General features: G+C 38.8%; 1 protein-coding gene across 5 annotated transcripts in view; it reads right to left on the reverse strand.

Annotated features, from left to right (window-relative positions):
• Positions 1-6,500: 6,500 nt before the first annotated feature.
• The window catches only part of ITGA6 (integrin subunit alpha 6), a 42,343-nt gene continuing 24,190 nt past the window's right edge, over positions 6,501-24,653 (reverse strand). For 4 of the 5 annotated variants that reach the window (XM_059475516.1, XM_059475515.1, XM_059475517.1 and 1 more), the window contains exons 6-25: positions 22,751-22,961; positions 22,120-22,313; positions 21,898-21,986; positions 21,012-21,139; positions 19,976-20,071; positions 19,469-19,530; positions 18,068-18,225; positions 16,970-17,119; positions 16,127-16,242; positions 15,624-15,813; positions 15,455-15,538; positions 15,170-15,249; positions 14,937-15,014; positions 14,733-14,835; positions 13,969-14,142; positions 12,875-12,973; positions 12,387-12,497; positions 12,205-12,303; positions 11,750-11,875; positions 6,501-8,580 (exon numbers count right to left, since the gene is read on the reverse strand). In XM_059475516.1, coding sequence (XP_059331499.1) covers positions 8,422-8,580; positions 11,750-11,875; positions 12,205-12,303; positions 12,387-12,497; positions 12,875-12,973; positions 13,969-14,142; positions 14,733-14,835; positions 14,937-15,014; positions 15,170-15,249; positions 15,455-15,538; positions 15,624-15,813; positions 16,127-16,242; positions 16,970-17,119; positions 18,068-18,225; positions 19,469-19,530; positions 19,976-20,071; positions 21,012-21,139; positions 21,898-21,986; positions 22,120-22,313; positions 22,751-22,961 — 2,507 coding nt within the window. In that variant the 3' untranslated portion in view covers positions 6,501-8,421. Of the gene's footprint in view, positions 8,581-10,181; positions 10,312-11,749; positions 11,876-12,204; positions 12,304-12,386; positions 12,498-12,874; positions 12,974-13,968; positions 14,143-14,732; positions 14,836-14,936; positions 15,015-15,169; positions 15,250-15,454; positions 15,539-15,623; positions 15,814-16,126; positions 16,243-16,969; positions 17,120-18,067; positions 18,226-19,468; positions 19,531-19,975; positions 20,072-21,011; positions 21,140-21,897; positions 21,987-22,119; positions 22,314-22,750; positions 22,962-24,653 lie in introns of all 5 variants that reach the window. The other variant, XM_059475514.1, reaches the window with a different exon arrangement.

Genomic DNA, 24,653 nt, shown 5'->3' on the forward strand with positions numbered 1-24,653 from the left:
GCGGCGGGGACTCGGCTCCCGGTGTGGGTGAGTCGCGGGCCGGAACGGGAACTGTAGAAACTCATAGAAGGGCCGGCGGGAGGACAGAGCCTCAGCCGAGGGCATCAGGCTTAAACAGCCGTGCGTCTTCTCACTGTGGCACCTGTGTCTGCCCGGCTGCGGTTTCTTTCAGTTACCAGAAAAAAGATAATCAAACAAAAAACACAGAGGAAGAATAGGGCTTTTGCTTTTACAGATGCACTCCTGATCGGTCAGCAATGAGCACAATACGTCTGTGTTGGTACTAAAGCACTTGTACTGTGTGTCACAGTGAATCACTTTACTGCCTGTTCAAATGCAACATGTGAGGTACCAAACTGTGTATTGAATGGTTTATTGTCCTGCTCTGGTAGAAATATCTAGAATACTAACAAAAAAAGGGCTATTAATATGATTATAAGCATTTCTGATAAACTTACTGCAGTATAGATGTTAAAGACGTCTTTGACACTAGGCTCTCATCTCCATCAGATAGATCTATCAGCACAGATAAATTTTGATACCTGGTAGCTTGAGCTAGGTGCCTCAAACGAGGGACCTCCAGACAAAGAAATCCCTGGGCAATTACTATTACAGTCTAAACTGCACACAACGGTGTGGGTCAATAGCCATAACAAAGTCTGGGCCCTTCTTGACCTTCATTGCTTTGCTGTTTTGTTACCAAGTGTTTGCCATGTGGTCATTTTCACATCCTCTTAGGTCTGTTTCTGTGGTGATTTCTGTCAGTTCTGTAGTCCATGTTATAATGTGGTTGCTCCAGCTATTAATATTTGAGTAATATTTAAATTACAGTTTTGTCTATTCTAACGATTAGTAATGTTTAGGCTGTTAGTTCCAGGTTTCACTATGATCCATCTTTGACTAATGCAATATAGCCATATAGCTCAGCTTGCTATAACAATTCTAGCTACTTATGCCAAGCAAGCACTTAGCTACTTTCAAATAATATGAATTTTTCAATAATTCTACCTTTGTTTTGGTAAGCATACCTGTTTTAATAATTTAGTATTTGATACAGGTTTAACCTCATGCCTTAGCAGAGTTTGAAGGCAAGATTCACTCTGTTAGTGAGTTGGCCATAATTCACACCCAGGCACAGAGGTGTGTACATCTATACCTGTGTACAAAGTTACTCTGCAAAGTTCCCCTTGAGTTCGGTGGAATGCATCAAATCCTTTTACATTTCTCAGTGGGCAAGAGCTGCTCCTCCGGGGCTGTAGGGGGATGGACTTGCGTGTATGGCAGGCTTGAGGGGTCATGAGCTCCAGCTGGTGTCCCACCTGAGAGGTGCTGGTCACACCTGCTGGGGTGTGGCACAGTTCAAAGGGCCTCTCTTGGTACTGGGTCAGGAAATGCTTGGCTTTAGTCAAAAATGTATTTCCATCCTAGCCATAAAACAAGTTTTAAAGTGCTGGAAATTTTGAGGGAGAAAAGTGCAGTAGCAGTGGTGCAGTTTCATTAGCACTGCAGCTGAGGGAGGTAACTCCTGAAATCATAGAGCAGGCCTGAGGAGGTGTGGGAGGGAATGCACCATCACAATTCCCCCATGTCTGAAGTCGGTTCAGCTGCTCCACAGAGTGACAGTGTGCTCACCTCTTGCTTCTCTGCCTATAAACAGGTTAATGTTGTGTTCCAGTTGAAATTGGAGAGAAATTTTTGGTTACCTAATTATTATGGTTTTTGCTAAATGTTAATAATATGTATCAGGAAGGCTTCTTCAACAGTGCCATCCATCAAGTTATTCTCCACACTACACCATACTGAAATACTGTTCAATAAGAAGCATTATCCCAATTTACCTTTTGCATTTCAGTGGGCAAGGTGCCCTCATGACCTTCCCTTATAATTACTGTTAACAGTAGATTTTACCCACAGTGAAGAAACATAGATAGTGTGGAATGTGCTACAGTTACCATATTGATTAAAATACAGAAAAGAAGTGAGGGTCTCCAGCCTGTGTGAACTTGCTGATGTGTGAATCAGATTTGGTTCGTGCTGGCAATGGTTGCTCCTCTGAGAAGGATAAGCAGTCTTTTGATGGCTAACCTGATCTCCAGAGGAGATGTGCTGCTTATTATTCCCAGTGCCATTCCTGAAAAGAGAGAACAACAATATCAACAGTGGATGATGCCCTGCCTTCATTTCCTTTTTCTATTGTGGATATTAGTATTCGCCCCATAAATTTATTAAATCAACTTTTCAGTATTGATTGGTTTCCTACCTGGTACCTGGGACTTGTCTGTGACATGAGAGAGGGGATGGATATCCTGTGGCATCCACTAGAGCAGTTCTGATACAGCAATCACATTAATCCCTTCAGTGCTTTGTTGGATTCCTCCCATTTACGGCTGTCTTGTTTCTTGTTCATGTTGCATTGAAATACAGAAAACATTTGATTCAGTCAGCATCCAGATGCAGTTTCCTGAACTGCACCAATACTGAGTGAGAATGAAGCAGGATTGGACTGTTTTTTTCATCTGGTTTGTAATCCAGCCATACCTTAATCTTTATGCTGCAAACTGAATGGCTTGTTCTGCTCTGGCTAATGGGGCAAACAGCTTGTCTGGCTCTGCAAGGCTTCTGCAAATACAGCTTGTTGGCAGGTTTTGCTCATTGCTGCTTGTAGGCCACTCCTGGAACACCAAGGAGGAGCTCATGCTGCTCAAGTTTGTAATAGTTTGGAACTTGTACTTGAGAATTGCTGTGCCCAAAGCCACTTTATGATGGCCTCTCAGCTGTGAGCCAGCACTAGTTTAAAGCAGTGCCTACAAGCAGTACATGGAGTCTTTGTAAACTGTTGCAATTTCTTATGGCGGCTCTGGATTGGCTTCATCTTTTAGATGTGTATATTACTGTGGTGTTTGGTGTTTCAGCTTTACAGACATGCCTTCAAAACTGGCCTTCTGCCTAAAGTTATCTTTGGACAGCAGTCCCCAGGCACAAGATGTGGCAAAAGCTGCCAGAGATTAAATAAATCATTGTGCATTGTAAGCTGGGGACCATACAGAGTCATGTAAACAGAGAGCACTTTTCTTAGAAAAAGTTGTGCAGGATGAGCATTCACAGAAGTAACTGGATGAAAGAATGGTGGATAATTCTTTCAATGCTGTTTTCAGATAAGAACCTCTCTATTTACCTGATGGTGTTTCCTCATCTTGTTTAAACAATTGATCAGATCCTGATCCATGTAAACATGTTCTGTTAGAATACTGGAGAAAATTTTGAATGCTCTTTCTCTCCTAAAACCTGTTTCTCTCATTGATGATTTTCTAGGGGCTTGCTCTGATATGATCAAGTGTGACACTGACCAGAGCTATAATGTACTAATTTCTGTAAATTTTTATGCAAACCAAAAAGGAGAAATGTATTATTTTCATTATTTTGCATTTTTCATTCTTTCATTCATGCTTATTGGTGGTGTTGAAATTTTGATACATCTGGATCAATAATTTAAATGGGACAGAACAATTCAGACCTCAAAAGAACTGAAAACACGTTTAGTTGAATTTCAATTTTATTTATTTTTTAAGATCTAATATTGCAGAGTGTTACATAGGAAGAGTTTCTTGTTTGTTAAGATGTTACTGGAAGTCATCAGTTCTTGGGTGCTGCATGTACTAGTGCTTTTTTCCTTTTCCTTAAGGTCCTCCAAAGTAGGTGCAGCTCAGATTAAGAAAAAAGCTTAAGTTGCTAGGTATGAGTATCCTAAGAATATTTCTTTCTTTACTTTCCGTGGTTTATGTGCTTGGCTGCAATGCCTGCACAGTCCCCTGGCCCATCTAGCCAGTTTGTGCACCTAACCTGCACCAATCGTTTGTTGTTCTAAGGTTTGTCTTCATCCTTAGGTTTTTGTTGGTAAGTTGCTTTTGCTATGCTAGACAAACTCTTAGGGTAACATTGGTTTGTGTGGCTTTGATCTCTTTTTTGTGAGGAGCTATGACCTTTATGGGGCTCTTCCAATTTGAGATACTCTTAGGATTCTATGGATGTCTTTTGGATACAGCAAAAATACACTACACAGCTACTGAAGTTAAGCATTAACATTTTAGGGGAGCAGGAACAGCAAAGGATTTTGTGGACACTGCAGACAGCTCTCAGCAGCTGTCAGAGGTGGACTGCTGGTCCGGGTGGATCTGTGGTCAGGTCCAGCGTGGCTGTTTTCATGTTGTTCTTCCTTGCTAAGCTGGAATTGGGCAGAGTGCCTTGTAAGCAGGCTGGCAGCAATGCACTTCTCAGCTCTGTACTGGGATACTCTGTTGGACCCCACCACTTTAAGAAACCAAGCAGTATCCTGCTAACATTTCTTTTGATCAACTTATCAGTTGCATTATTTCATATGTTCCTAGCAAAAGTATTTGACTTCTTGTCCCTTCCTTCCCTGTTCCCCCAAGACACTGGGATTGAGGGATAGAATACATAGTTAGCATTGTGTATCCGCGATGAGAGGGATTTATCTTGGTCTGCAGCAGCAAGGACACTTCTTGCAAAAATCTGTTCTCTATGTTTTCTGGGATATTTGAGGCAGGTAGGGCCCTGAAAAGGTGCTGCTTGCAAACAAATATTTTGCAGAGCTAGAAAAGGGAGAAAGGGGTCTTTCTTGCAATATGAAAAATGCAAACTGCAGGTCCCCAACTCCTTCATAGTGACAATGTCACACCTTGGCTGGGGTTTAAGGCCCGTTACAGCAGCAGTCCTTTGGGATAAGGAGTTTTGTGGTGGTTTTTTTACAAGGTTAGGACTCAGCAAGGTTTATGAGCCTGTAAAAGGTGTATAGTATGAATTATGACTCCGGGGCCTGGAAAGATAGACATTGAAAGGTATCTGAGGACTGGAATAAAAAAACTAAAGCAACCGGTTCTGCAATCCCTGGAGGGAAACACACTCGTGCTCTTGCTGTGCCACACAGCCCTGCTGTCTGGTGAGGCAGCTGAGGCACGGCCAAGCGTGTCCACACCACAGGCTGGCTCAGAGCACTGCCTGCAGTTGCCTGGTTGTTTGTCACAGCTTGGTCTCCTGGTCTCTCCAGACCAACTGCTGACACGCTGGCTTTGTGCTGGGAAAAGCTACTGCAGCTGTTGAACACGAGCAGCTCCCTGGCTGTGCGCAGTCTGTGCAGTGAGGACACACTGCAGCCATGATCATCAGCACTGCAACAAGGCTGCTTTATGGGGATTGGGGTCCAGTGCCCCTTTCAGGAGCTTCTTTTACCTCATGTGCTGATTCTTGATTTGTGTTCAACTGAGCACCCTGTTGCCTTTTCCACATATAACTTATAGACAGGTGGCTACTGGAACTGAGCTGTGGTGGTCCCTTAAATTGAAAGGTATATTCTCTTATAAGGTGTCTGCTGTGCTGCAACAGTTAAATGTATGGGAAAGCATTGCAGTTTACCAACACTCTGTTTCTTACTTTGGACTATATAGAGTGTGTATATTTTTGTATAGATATAAAACACACATTATATATAGTGAACACTAAGTTTTATGTATCACATATATGCATACATTTTGGACACATACCCTATTAGAGTGCTGCACCACTGTATATATTGTATAGACTATATCTAGTACTATTATGTGTATGGTATATATGAGCATATATATATAAAGCCCAGTATAACAGATTTGCTCAGAAGTTACTATGATCAGCTACTTAACTGTTCTGACAATTGATATTTTGTCTTCTTGTAGACAAATGTTTGTGGCCAGCATGTAGAGTAATTGCTTAATAAGAGCAGGTTGAATTCTTATCTTTGAGATGTGCTGAAGGGTCTAGCAACATTTTCTGGGTCTAGTTCTGGAAGCTGCTTGGCCTCAACAACAAGGAGTGGCCTAGCATATATCCAGCTAACCTTTTTGTTTGGGCTTTGTTGCATCAAAAGGCCTTTCAGCAACAATGGGTAAAAGCATCCAGTGAGGGCTAAGATCTTAGAGGTGGAGCCACATTTTGTCTGTTGGGTTTGGGGGGATTTTTTCCCTGCATAACTCTGGCTTTTCCATAGGGCTTTTTTGGTGGACTCTCTACTACCCTGCAATTGTGTTATATCAAATTTCCACTGCTAAATAAATACAAATAGGTATGCAAAATCCTTGACCAATTTTGGGGGATGTAGCCATCTCCACTACTTAAATACTTGTCTGGCACTATTTAAGAAGATCTCTAGGAGGCTGCTTGCATGGAAGGGCTCTGGGGCAGCATGAGAGGGGAGCCGTGTCCCGGTGGGAGCCGGTGCGCGGGGCTCTGACTCCTACACTGCTGGCAATGGCAGCAAGCAGCTGAGAGCCTGCGAGCCTGAGGCTGTGCCTTATCTCTGCTGCTCCTTGTCTGCCCCTTGCATAGAGCAGGGCAGCAGTGCTGAGAGAGAACCTGTTAGAGCCTGCCACTTTCAGCCTCTTCTTCTGGGGAACTTAGCTGTGGCCACCTCAGTTAAGTATGATACAATCACTATTACCAAGACCATCTTTAATTTAAAAAAATTTATTTCACACTTCTATACAAATATCCACAGGTAATTTCTAATCATGGAATGATGTAGCTGGTATAACAAAGTTTGAGATAAAAATATACCAGTGATGTGACTTATTTTTTCAAGAACTTTAACACTGCTAAGACATTCATGTTCTTAGATGAGGGTCACAATCTGATTTTATACTCAGGGGTATTTCTCAGGCTTCTTAGCTCCTGATTAGCCTGGCTTCTGATGCTGCTGAGCCTTTAAGCAAATAAGCTGGGATTCTAAAATATATTAATACATAATTAATTATGTATTATTATCTAAAGATATTAATACATAATTATGTAAGAGTTTATAAAGTCAGGGTCATAACATACTGAGATTCTCTATTTAATAGACTCATCTTAGTTAACACTAAAGGTAACTTTTTAGGTGACCACACCTTCCAAGATTCAAAGTTAGCAGTAAAAATAAGACATTTGACAACTGCCCTCCTAGCAGGTTTTTACCCTATGAGGAGAAAAAGTACCAAGAGGTTTTTGCATAGTTCATAATTCAAGCAATTAACATGCATACTTTTTGAGCAGAATTTTGTTCCACATGGAATACACAACTGTGAACTAAATCTTTGTTCCTAAATAGTACCAAAGCTTTAGAATATGGGTTAAAAAGTAACCTCTTTAAATCATTTTCTCAGTTATGTTACAATAACCAATTACTAATAACATGGTTCTACTTTTATCAACATTCAGGTATTCAAGATGATTCAGCAGTCTCAACGTGGATCAGCTCAGATCCTGACAATTAAGGTAAGTAAGGCATCTCCAGCCTCCAAGTGCTATACAACAGCTGCAGTAGTCAAGGCCTTCTGCCGACCAGGAAGTCCTTATGAAGCTGGAAAGAGGTTTCCAAAGGACTTTTCACTTTCTTGCAGTGAGGATGAAATGGTATCTAAAACATTACTTCACTTTGGTGTCCAAACTGTTAAACAGTCCACAGTAGTATACAAATCATGTTACAGGACCTGATGTTACAAGCATCAGGAAAAGAAAGCACCCATACACATCATTTGCATAAATATTTACATTTTAGAAAGCATTGGCACCTTCAGTGATTTATTAAAATGTGGTGAAAGCCTCAGGTCTCAATTTGAAGTTCAAGCACAGAAACATAAAAACCAGAACAATGGTTTTTAAAATTCAGTAGTCTTCAGCCTACCAGTTAGTCAAAGACAATGATTTATAATAAAAATAAATACAAAAATGACTAAAATATATATATACAGAAAGTACATTTAATATTCAAGCCTCTCTTAAAAAAAAAAAACCTGTGTATATTGTTGTGAGCAAGAATCACACAATCTGATCTTAAAAAAAAGAGCCCAAAATCAAGCAACATGACCCATTGCACATGTAATTTAAGATGATGCTTTTTGTTAAGCCCTAACTACTGCAGCAGGCAAAGGTTATGACTAAAGCAGACTTGCAGGTCTTCACTTATACTTGAACAAAGTGTGATAAGGCCACTGTGTGTTTGTAAAGCACTGTGCATTGAGGGAACAATGGAGAACTCATCTTGACCTTAATCATGCATGCCTTAAATAACTAGGAAGAAAGTCAGGATCACAGGAGGATCAGGTCTGCTGTAGTGGTTTTGCTCATTTTGCAGAAAAGACCCCAAATCAGCATAATATTATCTGAAGTGTGGGTTAGATTTAAGGGGGATGAAGAGGCAGTGTGGAAATTAAATAAGGCAAATGAAGTCTGTTGAAGCCATTTTAACTGTGCAAATAAAAGCTTCAATATAAGTAGTAGTATCTACAATCAAATGGTGAATGTGTATAGTGTTCACAAGTCTAACTCCATCAGTATTCCGTTAATGAAAACCTTAACCTCTGTCTGAACTTTGTGGATAAACAACATTTTTGCCTAAGAATAACTTTCATTTTCGTTCCATTTGGTGAACCACTGTTTTGTCTCAAGGTCTTGGCTTTTCCCATCTTTGATCTGTCGCTCCTCCTTTCGAATTCTTACAGCGTGATAGCGGGGGACACTGTCTTCGTACCTGGCGCGCCGGAAGAACCCGCACTGCGCACAGAAGGAGAACAACAATTCAGCTCCGAGTTGCTGCCAAAGTACTACAACTGTAGAGGCAGTAAATTCTTCCTTCACACAAATATGCAGGTAAGAAAATTGAAAACAAAAGTATGTAGGCCGAAAATGTAGCATATTTAGCTGTTAAAATGTGAGCCAGGAGGTCTGCATTAGCTGTTCAGCAGCAGTTAAAGACAAAGGGCATGCTCTGACTATCCATGGTAATCAAATACCTTAAAATACCTTAAAAAGATTCCCTCCAGTACAAAGCTGTTAATTCATCTAATGAGGACATTTACTTCTACACACAGGAGAGCTGCTTCTCCTGAATCAAAGGTAGGTATGTTCTTCAGTGTCTTCCTGGATGATGACATGATTTACCCTTAAGAATGTACAGAAAGACTTCCAGGACATTCAAAAAAAGTTACCCTAAGGGCCTTGCTTTTCAAAGCACCCCCTCCACTTCAGTCACCTGAACTAACTACACATATGCTGTGTTAGAAACATGAGTCTTGCTTGCCATGGGAAGTCGCCCTGGCTGACACCTGTAACAGCTTCTCTGCACTCTGCAGTTTTTTATTCAAAGCCACTGTAAAAAGTGATTGTGAACATCAAAGCATAGACTAAAATTGATTTCCAAAACAAAAGGAAGCTATGGCCACAATATATAAAGATCATGAATGGTACACACTCAGCTTTACATCCTTATGGATCACTGATCATCCTTATGGATCAAGATTCAGGTTAAGAGACATTGTGCCATCCAGCTGTCATTAGATACTGCTGGGGGTAAAAACATGTTAAAGCAAGCAAGTTTTCTTTCACAGTATTTAGGGTGCTGGATTTTTTGGTTCTGTTTGGTCAACGGTTTGGAGGTTTCTTAATATTAGAACTGAGAACTGAATTTTAAAAAAATTACAGTGAGCAAAGACTAAATCTTTAGCCATCTCAGTTTCATTAAACACTGTTTTGAAATAATTCATTAAGAATTCCTCTCCCCTCCCTTATCCCAAGCACACTCATGGATACAATATACATGGACATAAGTGGAATAAAGGTTGCTGGAAATACAAATCATCATTATCATGCATCTTGTAACTTCAGCAAAGTGTGTTCCTAGAGAAGTACCTTAGAACTTGAGTAAAACAGATGTTTCCACAGAAGTAAATTCTCATGAAAACCCTTCTCCAATGTAAGCAACATGTACAGCATGCACTAAAGGTTAGTAAAGCAAATTTATGTATTGTTGCTGCAGTCTTATCTTTGCATCTTAACTCTACAGTGTTGATTCCCATCTTGCAAGCTCAAAGACTTACTTGTAATGGTAAAGCATAAATTAAAAAAAAAAAAAAACTGAATCCCATTGCAACAGCTCACCATGTTTTTTAAAAAAAAAAAAAAAGCATTTTAGACCAGGGTAAACCTCTGTGTGTTCACATGCACCAAAAGCTGAAAATCTGTCAACAGAAGGAGCAAGCAAGCATGATAGCTTGAAATCCAAAAGTTAATAGAACTTATGCAGAAAAAGCTTCACAGTTAGCCACTGCAACCATAGCATGTGCCACAGCTAGAAATTAAAAAATATCATCAGTTACCAATTACAGAAGTAGATCAGTACTATGCATCAGAAGTAAGTCTCTCTTTATCAGATGGCTGAGCATGGATCTCAGCCTTGTGATATGTGGCATCGTAATGATCTTTCTTATTTCTCTTGAAGAAACCACACTACAAGGAAGCAAGGTATTTAGTCATTTTTTGTGGACTGTAAGAAGTCAAACCTCTTAAAACTGACTTAAGTCTGTCAACTGTCTTCCCATTATCCCTTCAAGGGCCAAAGAAACCAAACTAAAAAACTCATTACAAGAACTCAGCTGTTTCTAGATCTGAAAACTTCTTGGGCTAACTTGATCTATACAATAACAGAATAGAATAACTTATTAACAGTGTAACCTGAGACTGTTATTTCAGAGATATTTTGATAAATGTGTAGAGAATCTGTTTGGGGTTCTTTTAGGAAAAGCTACAATAAAGTATGTCCATAGCAAGTGAAGGTAGCTGTGAAGAGCAGAAAGAACCCAATTACAGAAACCTGTTTGTGGACTAGTGCATGGGACAGACAAAACCACAGGGTGTAGAAGAAAACCAGTTACTGCTTTGGCCCCTTCGATACAAGCTTTTGTCTTAAACCAATGATGTATCTGTCTTTCCAGTATGATGTTTGTCCTTCATAGAACAGCACAGTTTGTGTCATCAAAGCAGCATTTTTCACTGTGTGTGCATGTGAAAAATGTTTGTATTTTCATGCACAGTAAAACACTAGTAGTTAGAACCTAACAGCCCACTCAGTATTCATTCATCAGGAGTATTAACAGGAGCAGCTGGGCATGTTTTACAAAATAAGGAAATCAGAACTATCCTAGGGAAGCAAATTGCAGCAAATAGCTCCTCAAAGCTAACTGCTGCAGTTTCACTGGGAAAAAAGTAACAGACAGGATATTCTTTGCCTCCTCTTCCTTAAATAACCTTCTGCTATCCAATAACAGCAAATACTACTAACCTATGAAAACTAAGAATGAAAGGATTGCTCCTGTTATACTTGAGACCACAAATAACTGGCATTTTTACAAAGGTAATTAGAAAAAAGATACTTAATTTTTTCTTTTGCAAATAGTTAACCATTTGTTAGACCTCTTTATTTATTTCTTTAAGGTTTCTAATATAAAAAAGCAATAATAAGAAATTCACTAGCACACATGGTTATGTATTAATACTGTGCTTTTGGTTATTTTCATCTACTGTCAGTTTAATGGTATTTCTGATGTTTTGAGAACTTAAACATTTCGAAACAGCTCACATGAAGTTTTACACCCAACTGCAGAGGCTCCCAATGGCTCTATCCGTCTGTATCAAACTATGGTCTCTGAACATTTGTCTCAAGGTTCATCTGGAGCTCAAAATACTTCCTTTTGAGGATGTGAAAATAGAAAAGTTATGTAACAAGTCTGCCCGTACAACCATTTTAATTCCAAGTGTTGCAGAACGGAGAAACTGATAATGTGTGATTTGTGCAGTTTTGCCCTATTTTGAGTCCCAAATACTTAAGTAATCTGCTATCTTGTCAGTTATAGACCAGAAAAAAATAACCAGATTAATAAAAGCTCACCTTCCATAGTAAGAATACCAAGAGTGCAAGCATGAGTATTCCAGCAATGATAGCCACTGCAATGATCCACCATGGAACCCCTGTATAAAGGGCTACTGGTTTTGCAGGAAATACAGTAACACGCACCTGCAGGACAGAAAATGTGCATGTGGAAGGAGTATTTTAGAAGGTACATGTTTAATTAGAAAGCTGCAATTTGTATAGTCTTACCTCTCCTCTAAAAAAATGTCTTCTACAAAACGCTTTTAAAGAAAAAGTTCCCACTGGTACCATTTCAATATGGTAATTAACTTGTTCAACCCCATTAAAGGGTAAAAATTAAAAATAATTCAAAACTCAATTAGAAAGTTAAACTTTTAGCTAGTTTTGTTTTAAATTTGTTTCATTCCTGGCCTTTGGAGATAAGGTAGAACAACCACAACCATAACGTGGTTAGCATTAAACACTGAACCTACCTGAGCAACTTCATTTGTGAGTTTAACATTCTTAGCTGCAGCAGGAACACTGATAGAAGCCCTAACCAGAATGTCAAGGTAATTCATTTTTGAGTATTCCTGTTCCAAAATAAAACACAAGTATTAGACACAGAACAGGAAAGAACTCTGACCTTTCAAGAAGGGCAGGTAAGAGGACTTACCTCTAGGAAGGTGCTGTTCCACAGCCTGGAACGCAGCACAATAGATGCCTTGCTGTCAAAACCCTTCAGGGGACACTTTATATCCACGCAGCGTGCATTCACATTGCAGCTCTGCAAATGCAGATTTCTACATGTGAGTAGGATCACATCTTCACAGATTGTTTAAACCTCACCCCAAGATTAAAAATTGCATTATATGCATTATACCTACATGCAAGAACCACTATCTGTTTGTACTGATAGCAATGGGAAAATACAATGAAGATATTATTACTTGCTTATTTTAAGTAACTATGCAGATATTCTTTCCTAGTTCTTCCTCACAGTCGATGATCTAAATGTTTGAATTTTAAAAGCATCAATATTTGGATGTAAGATAAAAAGAAGGGAAAGGGATAATTTCTTTCACTCTGCCAAACTCAGAAAAGCCCTCTTTTGAGTGCCGAGGGAGGTATCTGACAAGAATAGAGCTGTTGCAATATCCTTACCAAAGTCTTGTATTTTCTTTCTGAGAATAAGGAAAATGCCTGGCCGTCTGTAATCTGCTTCTCTGCAACTTCACGCTTTCTTCTGGAGTTATGGGATTCCTACAAAGAAGAAAAAGTAAAAAATGAAAAAGCAGTTTATCGTAAGAATCTTTTAATTCATACAAGCAGAGAAACTAGAGCTCAGTGTTTTCTTCTTCCAAAATCAGCACATGACTGATAGCATTATATAGCCCTACTTAACTACATTTACTGCTAAGAATAGAATTTGAGATTACCAAAAGAAAGGCCAACAGACTATTTTCTTTAATAGGGCAAAGGGAGGTTTAGATTTATAAAGCTTTCAATGCTATTTCCATTTTTATTTCTAGATAAAGAGTATTAATGGTACTCTTTTAAAAAAGAGTAAGAATGTGCTATGGTCAGTAGATGCAGGGGTTTTTTTAACTGTATACTAATTACACTCCAAGTTAATATTAACTAATACAATTATCTGACAAAAACAGGTTTATGTGCATGCAGTTTTAATGGTGGAAAATAAAAATTCCTCCCATATAATCTTAAGATTATATGAAGAAAAAAATACAGCTTAAGTTTTAGGAAAAAGATTTTGCTAGACAGGCACAATCCAGGGCTATGAAAATTGCTTCTCATTATAATTGTTATAAATAAATAAATTTAGGTTCAAGTTCCTTGTCTTCAGAAAAAGGACATGGAATGCCCCTAGGCTGGGAAGATATTTAGTGATTTGTTGTTTTTTGAGTAAGAACTCAGATACTTTTATTACTGAGTAGTTTTCAATAATAGTGATGAAATTTGTTAGAACAGTCAGCAGTTTCATCCTGTGTAAGAGCCTATGACAGCAGTGCCCATTGCATAAACAGTCATTGTGTCATAGCATCTATCCTTTGGCATATCAGCCTCATGAGCTGTTAAGAATTCTCCTGATAGGCTTATTCACAGATAACTGGCCTGGTATAGTGCTTGTGAGCTGCTTAAGATAAAAAGTTAGAGGCAAGCTCTCATGCCCTACTCTCACTTGCTGTGGGGTGCTTCCATGTTGTACTGATTCACCAACAGAACACAGGGTAACGTACCGCAACACGCAAACTGTTGATTTCACCCTCGGGTTGACAGGAGACTTTTTCCAAGCCTTTGGAGTCTATTTTCATCAAATAAAGCAGCCATTTGCCATTAATAATTTCTTTTGGCCACTGGATATCCAGGGAAGCAGTGCCAAATGTTTTCAGTGGTCTGCCCAAGTTAGTTACCTATTAAAATAAACCTTCTTTAAACCGTGAAATACTTTTCAGAGGGATTTTCTTCCTGAAAACATTATTGATTTGGACAAGCTTTAAGCATGCAGCTAACAGGAAACTTAGATCAGATGAAAGGCAGTCAAAATAGTACAAAGACAAAGCATATACTAAAACTAGCATACTTGGGGAGCAAGTAAATACATAAAAGGATTAGAATTCCCTACCATGAACTTTTAGTGGTTGATTTTTAGAAATTAATCTTCATGTGAAATGACAATCCAAATTTAGAGTTAACAAATCAGTCAGTTGCGTAAGTGAGGCAAACTGCAAGTTTCTGATGAACTCTGACACAGAGAACAAGCTCTTACTCTTGTAAGTCTGAAAGTGTTTTCCCAACCTCTTTTTTATAAAATTGATAAAATATCAACACCTAAAGAAGCTTTAGTCCACAGTCAAACTGCATGTTCTGAACAGGAAGTTAGGTTTTTGGGCCAAAGAAAGCAAATTCCATTATACTAACTTTTAAAAATACTCATATGCATAAAGCAAGAAGCTGTGCATTTGATTAAAAGCAGCTGTTGGCATCAATCTAAATTACTCACTCTGAATTCATACTCTATGAGGTTTCCAATATCATCTTCAGATTTCACTGCACTCTCACCAATGATGTTACCTCCAAAATATACCTGAGAAGGCTTAGCAACTCTGTTCAGGTGGGGGTGGGAAAGGAGAATAATCAGATTTTAATGAGTCTGAAGCACAACTGTCCCCAGACCCCCCCAATCTGTCATGCTATCAACACTTACCCAGTGACTGATAAAAGCAATTCAAGAACCACTTTAGCACTGGCTGTAATTGGAGTCAAATTAGATTGAGTGCTTGTTCTACAATGAAAAGGAAACAATGGTGTTTATTTTACAAATGTAGTGGGTTTCTCTCTACTATTAAATTACTTCCATGAATCAAACAAATAAATTCAAAACGTTTACAACTGTATATCAAAGCAAAGTGCAGGTGCACGCACATGAAGAAAACTTACGTTTCCAGCTTCAGGTTAATGTCTAGGTCTGTTGTATCAACATTAACCTTAGTGGTACTTAAGATCAGATAAAAGGTTACCTAAACAAGAAGAAAGATAACGAAATACATGAGCTCTTTATAAGATATATCGATAAATGAAATGTTATAGAACATTTCAGTGTTAAGTTCTAGAGTTAAAAAGACAGATCCAAATCAGATTTCCAGTTGCAACACACAGGACCTTTGGATGACTGAGGTCAGTCAGAACGAGATCTTACATTACAGTAAAGTAAGTGCAACTTACATTAGAATTTCTTTTGAAAGGATTTCCAAGTTCACACTCTGCTTGAGAGCCATTTTGGTTAGCACCACATGTCAGCTGTTTTTCCTGATTGAACAGAACACATTTACAAGTAAAAATATGCTGGAAATAGTTTAAATTTTTCAGTAGTTTTTCTCTTAAAAATACTTACAGGGTAACTCCTCATCTCTCTGAATGCAGAGTATGTCAGACTGTCTGGAAAAGTTGCAATTAGTTTGGCTTCATATGCATCTTCACCATCTTTTTGTGGATTTTTTACATCAGATGGATTGTTTGTCACCGTTATTTCCAGGGCAATATCCTTCTGGTCTTTCAGAACAAGCACTGGCATGCCCTTTTCACTACAGAAACGGGAAGTACAGGGTTCTGTGCATTAGGAAAACAAACGTGTATGCAAGTTTGCTTCTTATGATTGTTTATCCAAATACAGTTTCCTCATATTGGGGGAGAACTCTAGTAAAACTATGAACATGCACAGTCAAACTATGAACATGCATAGGTTTTTTCCCAGTCATACAAATCAATACTACTATCAAGGGCTCTGTTTGCCAGACACAGAAAAAAGCTGCTTTCTTTTCCAAAATCCTCTCCTAAAAGTTCTTTTAAGGACTTGTTAATAATTTGAACTTTAGAAGTGCATTAATCGAGACTTACAGTGGTAAATAAGTAAACCTGTCTTCATTTCCCTCTCTCGTACAAAACCGGTACTGAAGCTTAAGGTTGCTGTGACATTCATTGTCTTCTCCACATCCTTCTTTTAAGAACTCCACCTAAATAACACCAAACCAATTTTACCACCTGACACACAATAGTAGCTTAAAATCAGATTCCTGAAACACACTGAATAAAGCAGCTATATGGAACTCACAAGGCACTTTCCTGGACAGAGTTCAGATTTCAACCTGACTTAATTCTTGAGTTGAGTTTTGCTTTGTGAGATACAGCTCTTGATGCTGGTAGTTCAGAACTTTAAATGTGACTAACAAGCAGAGTTAGATAATTGTAAATGAGAGGTGCCCTTATTATGAGAAAATACATCTTTAGTGTGATTCTCCAATAAGCATCAAGGAAATGAAAATTTTTAATGGGGTTATTCCCTCCCTTCTATGTCACTGCTGCAATCATTGCTCAAATGCCATTTCAGCATCCTAACCATGGAAGAATTAAGAGTGAACATTATCTTTTTATGTTGGACAAATATTCCCAACAATAGACAATGAATTTCTATTTTTAATCAAAAGTACATTTCCTCTTAAACTTATTGGGGAGAGGGAAGAAACCAAGGAGCTATACCATCTTCACTTGTTGCAGAAGAACACAGGATATAGTTTGTAACATGTTGTAAGAAGTTCAGAACAAAATATAAAATAATAATCCAATAGTTACATGTCCAGTGCCACCCCAATTATTTCCTTTGGACATAATTTAGTTTTCTACAGTCTTTAAGTTATTTGTAAAAGTACAGATTTTTGTGAGTATTATATATCAAAGGCTTACTTTTGTGGTCTCTGTTTCAGATTCATTTGAATTTAGAATTGGTATAAGATCTGGAAGTGCACTCTCTTTTCTCTTGGATGGTGACTCCAGGCCAGCAATTTTAACACTGACTGATATTGGAATGGGACGTAGCTTATCTTTAATCTTTTCCTGTCAAAATATTTTAAATTGCATCATTAGTGTACAGTGCAGAGGAGAAAAAAAGCAACACAAAGATGACCTGTACTTTATATAAATTCAGCATTTTCTAAACATGCAGGAACACAAAGAGCCCAGTGCTATTGTCCTTTTTTTCCTCTGGTTTCCCAATCTGACAGTTTGTCTCACCATTAAGAATTCCTTTGAACCACAGACAATAATTCAGGCAGGTGAAATTCACACAGCTATAGTAAAATAACACACTGGAAGAGGTTTGAGTAACATGGTCTAATAAAAGGTGTCCCAGCCCCTGGCATGGGAGTTGGAACAAGATGATCCTTAGGGTCCCTTTCAACCCAAACCATTCATTGATTCTATTCTATTCATAAATTAAAGTTCTTTAATCTGCTGTGGTCAAAAGCAGCCTTGGAGGCTGCCTCATTCCTGCTGAGCCATGGTGAGGGAATCTGTTTAGCCTCTGAAGCAGTTCCACCTCTAGGAGCCACTACAGAGCAGCCAAATCAAGAGAGCACATACCAAGCTTTCTTGTCCTGCCCATTTGTCCACTCTAAAACCCATGGGTTAAAATTATTTTCCTGAACAGTCACACTATAAAAATCTGTAACAATTATTTCTGTTGGAAGCAGCTCTCCATTTTTGGCACTTAGTCGCTCTCTGTTGTTCTAAATTAGTTCAGCTCTACTGACCTCCAGAGTGTGCTGCAGTGGCTACAGTTTTTATCCATACTTTGCAAGAAAGGCAACAGGAGGAAGCAGCATGTGTGCAGAGAATAGTAAACTATGGTGGGTTTCTATTTTTGAAGTTTTATATTGCATATGACTTTGAAATTAAATACAAAATTACATACAAAGGTTCCTTCCATGAGGCTGCCAAAAAAAAAGAGCATTCTTTTGTTTGAAGTGGATCTAAATGAAAGATAAACGAAATACTCTCCCTTACCTGCAGTATAAGCTTTGCAGTGACACACTCCCATGAGTTCTGTCCCCTGAGGGTTGTACTTGCAGTGAACTGATCAGAGGAGTGGTCCCTGAAGCGCACCCTGGAGGGCAGGCCCAGCTGCCGCCTCTCGTTTTCCACTTCAAACGTGTAATTGATCTCTGTGTGAAAAAATAAAGTAGGTCACTATGAAAAAAAGAACCATTTTAAAAAGAACTTTAATTGCACAAGATATCATCTTAAGCATTATTCTAGAAGACTGTTCCAGACAGTGCTGGGCTTCACAAACTGTTTTCAGTCATTTAAAAAAAAACCAAACTTCTCCATGTCAGTTTTGTCCTGCCACAGTTGAGGGCCAGGTACCCCGTGTGTAAATCTAAAGAAAATTTCTAAATCAAATCCTATTATTCCCAAAGTAAAGCGTTCCCTTGGGCATGGGGGCTGGCTGGGGGAGCTGTAATTGCTGTATGGAGCCAGCAGAGGGCTGAGCTACCCGCTGTAAATACCCCAGCCAGAGCCAGCACGATTCTGAGATCAAGATACATTGGTAATTTCAACACTGAAAGCAGAAGTGTGACTAGAGCTGTCCAGTTGTGTGCTGAGGTATGCTTTTCTAGTTCTGAACTTGGTGCATCTTTTAATGATTGCTTCACCGAGCTAATTCAGTTCTGCACAGATGGAAACAGCACTGAGTGTGCCAAGGCACTGAGAGCTGTTTCAAACACTTCACCTGCTAAAGGACCAGCACTCCTTTGGGCATAGCCGTTGGATTTTAAAAGTAACTGAGAAATTCAAGACAACACAGGAGAAAAAGGGTCATTGGCCTAAAGTTCTTCTCATTTCCTCTCAAAATCCTACACAGTTCTCCAAGAGCTGTAACAGCAGCATTGTAGCAAGTGCTTTACATCTTTATGGCATAGTCTTCCAGTCTTCTCCTATTAATGCAGATTTTTTTATTTCAGTTAATGATTTCCACAAAACCATTGTCATGAATACAGGACAGGTTCATAGGGTAAGCCTCCAATAAGAAATAATACTCACTAAGGATGTATAAAATTGACCTTAAAAAAGGATTAGGGATTCTCTAAAGCAGCACTAACCTAGAGAAGCAAAATGGTTTGGGTCTGTATAGAAGCCATTTGCTCACTGGCAGTTGTATTACTTAAAAAGCTTTAGTCTGTCATCCACAGAACAGCTTAACACACCAGCATGGCTCTAAATACAGACTGTGCAACAGCTGAGCTTAGCACTGAGTCACATTTTAAATTTGTCAGTCACTGTTGAGATGACTCACTATAATTTGAGTAATATGTTTCCATGATGAACTCTAAAGAAAGAAAAAAAAAAAAACCAAAAACAAACCATGTGACAAACAGATCAAAAATACTTATCTTCAGAACTTACTTATTCTTCGATTTAAATCTCTAGGGTTTGCAGTATATTTAAAACATGCTTTCACATCCATCCTGTAAAAAGTGCCAAGAAATTAGTATTAACTTTTATTAAGGCATGGTCCAACAGAATGAAAAGTTTCAACTGATCAATCTTATGACTGTGGTATTTACTGCTTACTAGACTGAATTATAAAGCAAGAAAAAATGGTTAATAAGCAATTCAGCATTTGCTGTCATGTGTCTATTCAAGACAAGATACTTGTGTTAGAAGTCTGAAGAGGCAAGGTGACATTAATTTTCAAAAATGAACGTTATGAGAAGGACATATTCCACACCTTGTCTTTAGCACAGTAGGCTGAAGAAATTCAGGAAGTCAAAATGAACATATGCAGATACATTTGCTTAACCTGCATGACTCCCATATCCCTTCACTTAAACATGATCACTGAATGAATTTTGACAGTAGAAAGCTCAATACACCAAGGCTTCTGATAGAGGAATTTCTTTTTCCATTTACCTGATTTCACCATGGTCCTCAGGGTTCTTTTTCTTTAGATCAATTCTATCAGGCTGTACTGTAATGTTTCTTCTAATGCTTATCACAGGCCGAGATCTTCATTTGGGGGAAAAACAGGGAATAAAAAGAAGATGTAAAAAAAGAAGTTGCTTCTGTTAAGATTAATTAAATAAATAATGTGAATAACAGATTCCCTCCACCCCTGCACTGATTTGCAACAAAGACACTTCAAGAAGCACAGAGTTTGGCTTTGACACTGGTTAGAAAAAACCTGAAAACTATTAAAGCTAAGCAAAGGTTACTGAGAACAACTACAGATCCTGAGTGGGAAGCAGGCTACACTAATGTGATGTTGTTGTTGTTTTTCTTTACACTTACGAAAACCAGAAAATTCAGTGGTGGTTTCTACCACCAGTAGTAATTCAGCCCCTGGGAACAACTATAGGTACTACAGTTCATTCAGGTTCATGTTCACAAGAGCTTTAATTTGGAGCCTGGTGGCTGTGGGAAATGATATTTCCTGCTTCCTCTGCATGTAGGCTGTAACCATACTTCTGCCTGACAACTTGTCTCTTCTCTTCTGGAAGGGAGAAGACATTTAACATGAACAAATGAATGAGGTGATCCTGTTCTCATTAAAGCATCAAAAGGTTGTTTAAAATAGCTGGTAAACCACCTGCTCCACTTAACTGGGCCACTCCTTTTACTCTTTGTCACCATAAGAGGTTTTTGTTCTCACCTTGGTAAAAGTTTTTGTCCTGCCTTTATCAGCAAAAGATTAGAGCACCTTCTGAGCAAGCAGAATGCTAAATAATCTGACCAACTCCTCTACCACCTACTCTGTTCTCTTCCACAAGCCATGTGAGTTGCTTTTCTTGGGCACCGTTCCAGTTATTTAGGAACATTACTATTATGTGCACAGATACTGTACACCTTAGAGATGGGAGCATAAATTGTAGTGAGGGCTGTTCTTCCTGAAAAGTAAAGTTGTTTGTCCCAAAGCCCTGGTGTAATTAATTAAGGTTCTATATAATACCTGTACACATTTACAGAATCTGACAGGGAACCAACAGCAACATCAGGGTAGGAATTTTTATCCAGGTCCATATTTCCAGCAATAGAGTAACCAAAGAAATTGGTGTTTGTTTTTTCACCATCAAGAATCTAAAAAGCAAACAGACATTTGAAAACAATAAAGGTAAAATAAGTAACAACTGAACTGTCTTACAGTCAGAGACAAAAGAGGGAAAAAGATACAATGAAGCAGGACCTGTGAAATAGGATCTCTGTGTTCAGTTCAGCTAAAGGATACTGAAGTGCCAGGACGATTTGCTCTTCTTCCAAGAAGTTACTTGGCAATAGCAGTGAGTACCAGAAATTACTGATCTGCTGAGAATTTATGTTTATTACATAATGTTTATTATCCTCATGTTTATTTACAGTATTTATGGACTATGAACACTTAAAACAGAAGAAGCATTCTGTAAAGTATTCAAGCAGTGTTCTAGGGAGTAATGAAGTCTGGACACAGTGACCCTCAAAATCAAACAAAAAAGCCCAAAGAAACCCAACAACAACCAACCAAACATTTTTAAGAAGGAAGTGAAACAGTAGTAATGAAAGAGAAAACAAAGAAATTAATTGTTTTGCAAGCACCAGATTTTTTTTTAAACCCAGATCTATACATCTTTTCTTTCTGCACATATTACTAGTGCCAATGGATGGCCAGAGAAATAAAAATATCTGTTAATAACAAGAATTCCTAATCTTTCCTGTCAGCAATGCAATCTTTGAAGGGCCCTGCGACTTTCCTGTATACCCAACACCCCAGTAATAGCAATGGAAAGCAAGATGGATAATAGCCCTGTCGTTCCTTTCATTTTGTTCAAGAATGATTATAATAGTAAAGGTTATTTCATTACCTGTGCTGGTTTCGTATTTATTCCATTCTTGGATCCATGATAAATGTATACTTTGCCAAAACCATCGTACGGAGCCCCTACTGCAATATCTGGTGAAAATAAATTGCAACATCTAAAATCATTCTTGCTCTTTCTGCAGCATGCAATCAAAGGGTAAGATGTTACAATCTGGCATTGGCAAAACAATCTCACACATTTTTATTGTCATTGTTTTCCATTTACCTGGGTATCCGTCCTGATTAATGTCCCCAACATTTTCTACTGCAAGTCCAAACATGGAGTCAGTGGTTCCGTTTAGGCGAAGAGGCTTCACCCCTGCCCATTTGCCCTGGCGGTTCATGTAGATGTACACGGCACCCCCGATGTCCCCACTTCTGTCAAAGTACTGCGGGGCCCCAACAACGATGTCCTGCCAGCTTAGGATGAAAAGGGAAAAGAAAAGGCAATGCTTTTGTAGGAGAACTTTGAAGAATAACTGCTAAGACTGTGAGCTCAAGATCAGCTGCCCAGAGAGCTGTTGAACAAAGACTAAAATGTGCATTAAACTATTGGGCATCAACAGCCCCGCTGACACTGCAAGCTGGTTTATTCCCTTGATGGCATACAAGGACCTTCTATGGTCTTCTTGAGGTATGAGACTGGTTTCTTGTTTCTCTGTTTACAATAATTGTTTAAATAAAACTCTTCATTAGAAAGGTAGACTCCATCCTGATTGATTCTCAAGACGCTCACCATTTCCTCCAGGAAAACATGGAAGGTGGGCTTTGTCATTTCTTGTATTTCTAATGTGAAAAACCAAAGCAGAAATAAACAAGGTCGCTATTCCAGCAGCAGGAGTTAATCACAGCCATACCCATCACTGTTGAGGTCCACAACAGCAACATCGTAGCCAAAAGATGAGGCCAGCCCTTCTCCTTCAAACATGTGCTCCAAGGAAAGTGCTCTCTGATTTTTTTCCTTCTTTAGTAAAACTACTGCTCCGCTGTGGTTTGCTCTTGGGGCACCAGACACAAAAGTCATCTCATCTTGGGAGACAATTCCTTTACCAGAGTCCAAAGAGAAACCTTTAACAAAGAAAGAAATAAAGTATAAATTACCTAAGTACCAGCTTGCATCTTCATATGAAAAAATAAACATTTCCCCAGCTATATTAAAGTGGTATATGGAATACAAGTTTTGTCTAAAACACAGTGTGCTATGGCTGGGAATTCTCCATTTCTGTTTGCACTGGTGGATGTGTATTTGCAAGTCAACACTTTTTTACATTCCTACAAACACTCCTCCATACATTACAGTTAGTGTTTCCCCACAAAACACAGTACTTCATTGCTGACTTGGACCTGCTTTTCGCAGACCCCAAACACAGGACACATACAGCTTAGACACAATTACAGCTTTACCACTTCAATATAGCTTGAGTACTTCACCTCTGGCAAAATTATCAGAAAACCTCCTAAGTAAAGTCAGTATCGTTCCATTACAAACATGCAAATTGTTCTGCACAAGCATTCTCGTATGAATGATGTATGCAGTATTTGAGAATCAGCTTACACAGTAATGGTGAAATAGGCAATTTTAAGTTAATGCAGCCCTAAGAATGATATGTTCAAATTAATTTAGTCTTACAATACATTTTAAAATATGAAAAACCAAGTTAAAAGACTGTACTGCTAATACCAATATAGCCAGTGAAGGCCAAAGTAGAAAAATGCCCACTTTGCAAGGAAGGAAGATACCAGCCAGATGGGAGTCTCCCTCTGAAGCACTTCACCACTGCTATGGAAATTCTCAATTACAGCAATTCACAATGACACAGTTCCAGAAAAAACTGAGGGAGTACCAGCTGCAGCAAAGATGAGAAGGTTCGGAGAAATGCATGACAAATCAGCATTTCTCTCAAGCCTTGTTACTTTGCTGTCTCCCCTTTATCTGAATCCCTGTTTTTTTTCATGCTTTACTGATATGAGAGGGGATAGAGGGGAGGGAATCATGACAAAAGTCTGGAGATTATGTCTGACCAGATGCTGCCACCTCAAGTGGTCACAAACCTAAGTAGCTATTCATCATTACATCCACTGACTTGTCCACCTGTATGCTGGGAGGCAATGTTTTGTACACAAACTGATCTGGATGAGTATCAGATACAGCTGTCAAAAATAGAAGACCTATAAATATAAGTGAAAGATTGAAGAGAAAAAAAATAGTAGTTAAGCAAAGCACCTATAACCACATTTGCTTAAGGTGTAAACAGACAGAACAGTAATGCCTGGGATGAGCCGGCTTGCCTGGAAGTGGTTCTGATTATTACAAATCAAGACAGCATCTACATTGAGGAGATAAATGCATTGGTTACACAACTGGAAAAAGATCAGATGACTGTTCACAGCAAAAGGCATCGGCCTCCACAGCGCTCCTCAATTCTTATTCCACCAGAAGATGCTATCAGCTTGTCTAATCTAAGCTCTTAGGATGATTTTTCTAGTTAGCTTTACACCCAGTAATTACAGCTGATATTTAAGAGAAGTTTATGTTCTCTTTCTCCTAACAAATATGTAGCTCTAAGTTTGCTCTCTTCTTGACTTGGTTTTTTATTTTTTACATTCGCAATGCCCTTCCCATCTATTCAGCTTTCCATCACTCACACAGAAATTCCAGTGTCAGGTTACCAATACTCTGTTGCATATGCCAAAAGCAGTGGATCAACACACCAAGAAATCTGCACTGGAACAGAAGGATTATACACTTAATGCCTTTCC

The sequence above is a fragment of the Ammospiza nelsoni genome, chromosome 7 (genome assembly GCF_027579445.1).
Source record: "Ammospiza nelsoni isolate bAmmNel1 chromosome 7, bAmmNel1.pri, whole genome shotgun sequence".
NCBI lineage: Eukaryota > Metazoa > Chordata > Aves > Passeriformes > Passerellidae > Ammospiza > Ammospiza nelsoni.